The sequence below is a fragment of the Rutidosis leptorrhynchoides genome, chromosome 1 (genome assembly GCF_046630445.1).
Source record: "Rutidosis leptorrhynchoides isolate AG116_Rl617_1_P2 chromosome 1, CSIRO_AGI_Rlap_v1, whole genome shotgun sequence".
Classification (NCBI taxonomy): Eukaryota; Viridiplantae; Streptophyta; class Magnoliopsida; order Asterales; family Asteraceae; genus Rutidosis; species Rutidosis leptorrhynchoides.
The window spans coordinates 164,136,482-164,146,567 of NC_092333.1; the positions used below are offsets into that span (position 1 = coordinate 164,136,482).

At 34.2% G+C, this 10,086-nt stretch overlaps 1 protein-coding gene across 1 annotated transcript; it reads left to right on the forward strand.

Annotated features, from left to right (window-relative positions):
* Positions 1–8,418: 8,418 nt before the first annotated feature.
* On the forward strand, positions 8,419–9,826 carry LOC139890985 (alcohol-forming fatty acyl-CoA reductase-like). The gene is made up of 5 exons (XM_071873924.1): positions 8,419–8,582; positions 8,710–8,791; positions 9,049–9,318; positions 9,418–9,452; positions 9,640–9,826. The coding sequence occupies exons 1-5, from the start codon at positions 8,419–8,421 to the stop codon at positions 9,824–9,826; spliced, it is 738 nt and encodes a 245-aa protein (XP_071730025.1).
* The last annotated feature ends 260 nt before the right edge of the window (positions 9,827–10,086 follow it).

Consider the following 10,086-nt stretch of genomic DNA (forward strand, 5'->3'; position numbering starts at 1 on the left):
CTGCTGCCGACGGTTTTAAATATATATATATAATATATATATAATTAATATAATTAATTATATATTATATTATATTTATATATATAGTTAACTTGTAATTTTTAGTCCGTTGCGTCGAGCGTTAAGAATTGACTCTGGTCCCGGTTCCGGATTTTCGAACGTCCTCGCGTACAATTTAATATCTTGTACTTTGCGTTTTGAATCTTGTACTCTTGTGATTTTGAGACGTTTCTTATCAATAATTGGAACCTTTTTGATTGTCTTTTGTTCTTTTGAGCTTTTTGGTCGTTTGCGTCTTCAAATCGTCGAATCTGTCTTTTGTCTTCACCTTTTATTATTTAAACGAATATCACTTGTAAATAGAACAATTGCAACTAAAAGCTTGTCTTTCTTGAGGAATAATGCTATGAAATATATGTTCGTTTTTAGCATTATCAGACATGCTTTAAAAAAAAGGCATTTTTTGTTTGACTGGATAACATATACAGTATCAAATACCTTGAGTGAAGTAAAAAGAAAGCATGGAACTTTTATTGGCTAAACTGGAATTCATTGTTTCTTACCTTAAGGTTACTAAATAGAAAGCATTGAACTACTATTGGGTAAACACTCACTATGTTTTTCTCTTTGTTCGTTCAATAGTCAAGGAAAAAAGAATGGAACTTTTATTGGCTAAACCCATTATATTTTTCATTTTAAACCCGCCCACTTTTAAATTTTTTTAACTCTTCTCTCAACCTTTTTTTAGAACATTTTTTTCCTACAATATAGTTTTTTACAAAAAAAAATTTATTACCTTTGTTTTCCCGCATTTAAATATTGATTAAGAAAAGTACCCAAATTATGTGGGGTTCTTAATGTTAAACCGCCAGAATTTAGCTATTAACATGTAGTATTTGAACATACTTTATCTCTAAGGGTTCAAAATGTCAAAGTGATGAGATAAAATAATGGCTCTTTAGTAAACTGGTGGGACAAAAAAAGGGCTCAAAAAATGGCTTAAAAGCAATATGATATATTATTTTCTTAATTAGCATGCCATAAAGTTATGACTCAAATCAATAGAATTAAAGAAAATACACATGTTGATCATTTATAAGCACACAATATAATAGTTAAAGTCTAACAAAAGAAGTATCATACTGTATGCCAATGTGTGCTCCTTATAAAAGACATATCAGCTGCACATTATTACCCTGTTCATGTAAACATATAGAATGTATTTCAGGAGCTATTCAAGCAAATATATGTATAAATACCGCAGTTTAGTAATTGAATGGTCACGGAACTCTAACACACAGACATGTAAATTGAGATGAACATATTAAACTTTAAGCATATATTACCTTGGTTCCAATAGAAGAGCAAATTATGTCTGACAAAGCTTTTTATTTATCAGCAAACTATATGTAGAGCAAATAATGTCTGACTGCTTATTAACCAAGGTATGTTGAGCAGATGATGTTATTGACCAAGGTATGGTTAGTCATTATTCATATTGGAACCAAGTCCCTCTTTCGTTTTAGCCCATTGTGACACTCATTCAACCTGCAACCCATTTCTCCAGCTTCACATACTAGATGTTATGTCACGACTCGTCCGTTTTGACCCAATTTACAATCATTCAGCCCACAATTTGTTTTACAGCATCACATATTAACGTCCATATATTCATCTTCAAAGCCTAAAACTAAAAAAAAGATAGAATGGTTAGAACTTAACTCTATCATAAATACCGGTACAAAATCCATTCGCATAACACAGATAAAATGACAAGTGACTAAATTTTTCTTTAAATAAATTTAAGTTACAACTAAACACATGAATTGAAAAGTACACCTTTGCAAATATGTAACCTGTACATAACCTTACAATTGAAAGGCAGGTCTAGATAAAAACTTGCTTTCCAGCTGCAAAAAACCCACCATAAGTCATATACTCATATGTCATGCAAGTATCTATCCTTCATACAATAATGCACATGTCGAATCGTGAAAAAACATATCATAATGAGGATTGAGGAGTTCAAGATGGGTGGAGTAATACAATATCAAAAATAAATTAAGTCATCATGACATGTGTATTATAAGATTAAAAAAACAGTAAAAGCATCAACAAAGCCTATAATTTCCTAAGCTTTCACCAAGCACATACAAAGAGTATTAATTATCTTCAATTTTTGTGATGATCAAAACTTCATTACTTTAGAAATAGATATAACAACACAACACAAATAGTGGGTCAAATAAATAAGTTGTATATACATGGTCATGTCCAAACAAAATCATCAAACTATCAAACAAAACTTTAAATAAGAAACTTAGATAAAAGAAGTTAAAACTCTAGAAATAATACTCTTCCAAAGTATAGCCTTAGCATAAAACATTAGAAAAGTAATGAACATAAAGCTATGGGAACTACCTGCCACAACACCACAACACATTAGATAGACCATTTCAAAATAATTTTAAACCCACTCAATTTAGCACGAGAAAATGAGGTGTGGTGTACAAATAGGAATGAAAGAGACGATGACACGTGACACAGTGTGCATCAAATTTTTTTTTAATCGAATTCAACCCCCATGTCATCATCTCCTTATTTCCTACCTGTTTATATGGTTTGCTTTATGTAATACATCCCATTATATAAAAGATAAAATAATAAAGTAGTTTAAACATAGAAGTATACGTCATTTATCATACTTCTAATAATTGTTGTCTAGTCATTAATTCAAACTTTGCACATATTATGTTTACCTAACCATTCTCTAGACCTTACCTTAACCCTAGATTCAATATTTGTAACCAAAACAACGAATTTATCCTAAAAAGAACAACTTTAAACCTAAATTCATACACTGATTCATAGTATATTACAATTTCTTTAGATTTTGATACATCTTAATTGGTCATAAGCAATAGTCAAACTCTACCTAGTATGCAAATTTGGTTCATATTGATTTTTTCCATCAATGCTTAAAATATTATCACCTAAATTATTTTTTGACAAAATGTACCTGTAATTGCCTTCCTCATGATCATAACAATCAGGTTTTTGCATCATCAACTCCAAAGCAATTAGCAATTCTTGAAGTAACCAAATCAAACCAATCCATGAATCTTTATAAGATATTAATATTGACCTGTTGCAAAATAACAAAACGAATACGAAACATTACTTGATGCAGCAATTTTTGAAACAAATATATACATATAAATAAATAAACAGACATTAATATGAATGTAAATAATACTTTTCAAAAACGATTTTAAAAAAATCAAAATACTAAATCAGACAATTTAAGAATACTTCTGTTACTAAGAGTAATAATAATTTTTAAAATTACATACCTAAATCGAATTGAATGGATCATCCGAATTGATTGCTGAATTGGGGATGAAACCAAATCGGAACCCTAATTGATGAAGTGCATCGATTAATCTGAAAAACATCGGATCAGAATTGATGTGGAGAAGAAGAGAGAATTGATTTTGGTAAACCTAAAAAGGTTACTGGAGTGGAGAACTCTAATTATGTTATCGTTTTAGTCGTGCAGCGTATTACGTCGCTCCAATTAATTGTCGAATGAACGTTAGAATCGCAGATGATGGACTACGACGGAGGTGGACGATGGTGAAAATCGGAGTGCGGCGGAGGCAGACGGTTGTAAGACAGAGGGATTAATTCATTGGGATGGAAGAGATGAGAGTTGTATCTGGTGTTATAGAGATTGAGACACGTGTTTGTTTATGGGATGGACACTTGTAAGATGGATGTTGGTGTAAATGTGGTAGTGACATGTAGGATGAGACCCTCATGCTTTATGTGAGGAATAGATAGATGCGGACACAAGTTGATGTTGTTGTTAACGTAACTCTTCTGCAACTACCAAATTCGACAAAAGGTATCTCGTTTTTCTTTGCCATAATAATAATAATAATAATAATAATAATAATAATAATAATAATAATAATAATAATAATAATAATAATAATAATAATAATAATAGTAATAGTAGTAGTAGTAATAATAATAATAATAATAATAATAATAATAATAATAATAATAATAATAATAATAATAATAATAATAATAATAATAATAATAATAATAATAATAATAATAATAATAATAATAATAATAATAATAATAACATATATCTTTGGAGCTCAACATATTTCAGATACGATGTGGCGAAGAAAAATAATACACTTGGAGCTCAACATATTTCAGATTTTGTCAATCACTGCTTCAACGTAAAATTACTTCTTCATGTCTCCACAGGTTTGTATTAAATATTAAAACTAAATGCTTAATCCAACAAAATTAGTTTGTCTGTATATATAGCAGAACCATTTTACAGTAATACGCGGACAAAAATCTCGGCTCCTTATGTATCTTTATCTTAATCTTAATCTTAATTTATACAAGAGATAAGCACTTTTTTGGAGGGAAGTAATTTTTTTCCGATTTGTAGAAATTTTTTTTCCTCAGGCATCAAGTTTAGGTGAAAATATGAACATTTAAAAAAAACTTTGTGATAAATGTTATTATTTAGGCAGAAAAAAAAACTTTCGAAATTTAAACCCTAATATATATATATATATATATATATATATATATATATATATATATATATATATATATATATATATATATATATATATATATATATATATATATGCTTATTATGTCAAGTGGTTAAGCACGAGTGTAATTAATCACGTCGACGGTGAACGGTAGAACAGAAGTCCCTCCCCATTAACGGTGATTACTAGATCCAAATAAAGCTTGAGTTCGATCAAAATGTCTTGCTCAGTTTCTAGAGAGAGAAACACTTTCTAGGAACGTATAAGAGCTGTGACAAAATTTCAAGTGTCCCACTAATGGAGGCTCATTGGTCCTATTTATAGGCAAAGTCCAAAGCTTGACTTTCATATGACACGCGTCATTATTCTCGTTATTCTCGTCCAAAATCTTGCGTAGATATGTCATCCACAACGTTATTTTCGTTATTTCGAAGTTCATACGCATCTTGAAAAATACCAGCGGGTCCAGGGATTCGGTACGATAATTTTTTCTTTTTGTTAGACCCAGAACCTGTTGAGTGTTGAAGATTTAAAAGAAGCAAGTGAAGGAACATTCTGGAACATTCGTCAGCTTGCCGGCCAAGTCGAAAGATTTAGTTTCCTTTTATTGTTTTGTCTATAAATACAACCCTAATGTAACCTGTAAAGTGTGCACGGAAAATATAAAGAAATTCTTTGATTTGCGCTCGTGGAGTAAACCTGTCTCCGTATTTTCGAGACGGGATATAACCACGTTAAATCCTTGTGTCGTTTACTTTATGCTTTAGTTTTAATTCGTTTGTCGTTCGTGGGTTTAGTGATTGTGATCAATCACTTGTCTTGTTTGGGTCCTAAATCCTAACAAGTGGTATCAAGAGCTCATGGTTTCGAGTGGGAGCGATGGCGAGTTGAAAGCATGAACAAACGATAGAATCTAGGGTTTGTGCAACATGGATCGAGATCTAAAGACTTAGTTGATCGCGAAGAACTCGCGGGTATGGTCTATGTACTCGTGATATGATCTATTATAATTGTCTATGATTACTAATAGATTATTATGGTGGCTCGCGGTGTTAAAGGAGTTGGTGGTCGGATCGATAAGTTATGTTGCGGGAGAGGTTTGCAAAATTCGGATGTTTATAAACTGTTGCAGAAGAAAATTCATAGCGGGTTCGTTAACCGTTGGATCGCCATGATATTTTAACTGGGGGTTGTTGACTCATAGATCTAATAGTGGTAGAATTTTTGTAGAGAACGGACCTTTCAATTGGGAGATATGATTTTCCGAAGTTGCAGCAACTCAGGTTGGGTTTTCATTGCGCAGCTGTAGTAGAAAAATCATTTCCGGTTCGCCTACTTTTGGATCGACCTAAAAATTGGATAGTAGGTAGTTGACAAGTAGATCTAGTTGCTTTAAAAATTTGAAAGTGATCGGACTGTTATATTTGGAGTTATATGTTTTCGAAATTGACAGCCGTCATGAAAACTCTTAGGGTTTTGTGATTGCGCAGCAGAAGTAGAAAATTCATTGTAAATACGTCTACCGTTGGATCGATTTGAAATTTTTAATGTTATTGTAAAACAGTCGGGTCTACGGGTGGTTTAAATTTGGTAATGATCGGACCGTTGAATTTTGAGATATAATTTTTCGAATCTGGACAGTTTTTTTCAGGGTAAACTTTTCGGGTTTTGATGACGCGAGTGCGAGATAGTTTAGTCTCGGAAACTTCGGGCGATACGAGCTGGATATTTTTGGGATGTTGGCTTGTTGCAGAAGCTCACGAGGGTGATCTCTCAGGTTTGGGGTTTGGATAACGAGGGGATTACATCTAGGTTATTATCGACAGTGGAAGTTATCGGGGAAGTTTTTTTTATGCTTGCGGTTTTTGAAACGGGACGACCAAAGGTTTTGGTCGGATATTCCAAAGTGTGTGGAATATGCAGGCGGGTTAGAGCTTCTCTCACTAAGGAGATTGGTTGACGAAGGGTGTCGAATAGAACGCGTTCGACCAGTGCTCAGGTTTTTTGGGTGATGTTTGGTTCAACAAACGAGCTTTTCCTTCGGGGTTACCAATTAGGAGTTCTTAGGTGATTGATGGAGTGGATAATCTTGTAAGTCCTAGAACTTGAAGCTTTCAAGATATTGTTGAGAGTGTCGGGAACTCGGAGTGAGTTTCAGAACTTACGGAAGTATCAGGTTAGTGGTAGTTGGACGACTAGTGGGAGTTGTAGAGATGGTTATGCGATATGTTTCTCTGATTTTCACAGTGTTGGTGTGTCGATTTCAACTAGATACTCGGGTACTTGTTTTACTCTCCAATGGCAAAGAAATTTGCAACTGATCGGGTGGTACGAAACAGATTATTCTCGGGTAGCAGCGGTTTATTTTCTTACTCGTACAGTGGGAGCGTGCTTGAGATTGAGAAGATGAGTTCGTGAAATTCATAGCTATGAGCCTATGAGGATCAGTGTACCATCGTAAAAGCGGAAAGTTAAAAGTGTAGATTTTGGGGTTGTGACTGCGTTCTCACTGGAGCCTTGATGAATAGTCTACAAGGGCGTTTGTCAGATTTTCTGATTGCTGGGAAGGAAAATCAGTGATAAACGAAAATTCTGTATGAGGGTGATCATTGACATGTCGGTGACAGGGTTGGCGTGTCTAGAGTGATGAGATGAGGCGGTTTTGTCTCCTGTTTATAATCCTGTGATTGAAGTCTCGCACACTTCAATGGTGGCGTAGAAATCGAGAGATGACCCAAGCTAGCAACGAAGATCAGATTATTACTCAGCTATTTGAGTGTCGAAAGTCTTCCTTCCCATGGCGTGGAAGTGCGGCGTATCCCGGGTGTTTATTCGGCGGTGTTCAAATGGAGTTCCATAATCGGGTGATCTAGAGTTGTTGTGGGTATTTAACACAAGTGACAGGTGAAGATTATATTTTGGCGAGTGTAGTTGAAGTACTCTTTATCGAAAGCTGCTAACTTGTTGGTTAGATTGTGCGTGTCCCAAGAAGCTTTCTTGGCGGTATAGATGGGTAGGTTTAACGAAGTCGAGACAGGTAATCTGGTATGGGTTCGTTCAAGATCTTCAAAGTGGGAGATTTGTTGAGTGTTGAAGATTTAAACGAAGCAAGTGAAGGAACATTCTGGAACATTCGTCAACTTGCCGGCCAAGTTGAAAGATTTAGTTTCCTTTTATTGTTTTGTCTATAAATACAACCCTAATGTAACCTGTAAAGTGTGCACGAAAAATATAAAGAAATTCTCTGGTTTGCGCCCGTGGACTAAACGTGTCTCCGTGTTTTCGAGATGGGATATAACCACGTTAAATCCTTGTGTCGTTTACTTTATGCTTTAGTTTTAATTCGTTTGTCGTTCGTGGGTTTAGTGATTGTGATCAATCACTTGTCTTGTTTGGGTCCTAAATCCTAACAGAACCACGCAGAACAGGTCGTGGTGGTGAAATAGGTTGCTTTTGTTTTTGATTGTTACGTTGGGGGGACTCTAACGGTCGAGGGAATGGTGGCGAATGAGTCGGCACCAAAATGGTTTCAGTGGGTTTTGTAACTGATACAGATTGAGTGAGGTCAGAATCATCGATATCAAGTAGGTATTCCCATCCATCGTTTTCAAAATTGGCCATTTTTTTTAATGTGATTTAGTGTTTTTTGTAGTTTTCAACTGGTGATTTCACTGTATATAAATCTCAGTTTGATGTGTTTGAAATGTGGTTGTGTTGTATGTGATGTTGTTATTGAGAATTAAGTTTCAAGCGGTATAAATACATGTAGTAAAGCATAGATTACGACCTGCAAAAGCAAGATTCGGGGTTAAAGTGGACAAAAAAAATGGCAGGGGCAAATCCGAAGTTTCAAACTTCGGTTTTGCTGAAAAGCCTGCAAAACCGAAGTTTAAAACTTCGGTTTAGGGCACGGGAGGCTATCTTGTACACATGTCAGCCTAGTCACTGTAGAAAATGCATAAAGGGACAAAACCGAGCTTCCAAACTTCGGTTTTTTCAAAACCGAACTTTGAAAGTTCGGATTTACCATTTTTCTAAAAAATATTGTGAAGTTTCTATTTTAGGGTACTATACCTATTCGAATATAATTAGCTTAATAAAGAGTTGCACTTTTCAGAACCATAGATAGCTTCGTTGCTGCATATGCTAGAGGCATGATTTCTTGCTTTCTCAGTGATCCTTCCATTGTTCTTGATTTGGTAAGTTCATATAATAATTAGTTTATTGAAATTAAAAATGAAACAATACTTAATCTAGTAAAAGCGTTATTTGTACAACAATATCATAAACTTAATATTCAATGTAACAAACTATAAAGTTGTTAATATAGAACATAACTATAATCTAAAAGTTGATGACCCGGTTATACCATCAATATAAAGTTTAACTGTCTTTTATAGTTTTAACTCTTACGAATTTCTTATGCAATAAGACTTTAAGCAACTGAAATATGCAGATTCCGGCGGATATGGTGGTCAATGCCTCGATGGTAACTATGGCGGCTCAAATAAATCAACCTTACTCGAAGACCATTTATCATGTTGGATCATCAAAGACAAACCCTATAACAATTTCTACTCTTACGAATTTCATAAGCAATTACTTTGCTAATAATCCATTAATAAGTAAGCACGGAAAGCCCGTCGAAACAGCCAATAAATTTATGTTTAGTTCCAGTTCAGGATTTAATAGATATGTTGCAGTTCATTATAAAATCCCTTTAAAGGTACGAAGAAAATATGAGTAATAAAAATGATCATCCTTATGATGTTTGTTGTTTTAACATGATTCTGGTGTTGTGTTGTGTTGTGTTGTGTTGTGCTAGCGACTCGAAAATGCAAACATGGCTTCCAGTGCATCGTATGTGGACATGGAGCGAAAGATGAATATCACTCTCCGATGTAGAACTTCATAAAACATACATTACGGTGAATAGCATGTAGAGATGTTCTTCCATCTGCACCTGTATGCGAGTTTTTTAACGCCTAAGAAATTTGATGTTATAGATATTAGTAGCGATAAATACAACTTTTTTCAAACTTTGCAGCTATGATCTTACAAATCTGAACAAATTGCGTAACGTGAAAGCTGAGGCGGAGACATTTTTTGTTGATCTGAAAACTCTTGACTGGGAAGAATACTTTATGAATATACATTTCCCTGGCTTGGTGAAGTACTCATTAGGGGGTTTGTTACGAGGTTCTGAAAATGGAAAATGGGTATCAAAGTATTAAGTGTTGGTTCACTTAGGTTTTATAAACCTATATAAATGGGAAGGTTCGAATAACCAACATGATCTCTCGTTACTCTGTTTTGTTGGTGATTTTTGCATGATCCAACATTCATTTTAGGGATTGGATTACTATGTTGAAAGTGTTTTCGAACCATTGATACGTTACACGAATTCGGAGAAGTGTGGAGTACACGTTCGTAAAACGTGAGGTGGTTTGAGGTTTCCTTTGGACTTGGAAATGAGATTTGGAACTTAAAGAAT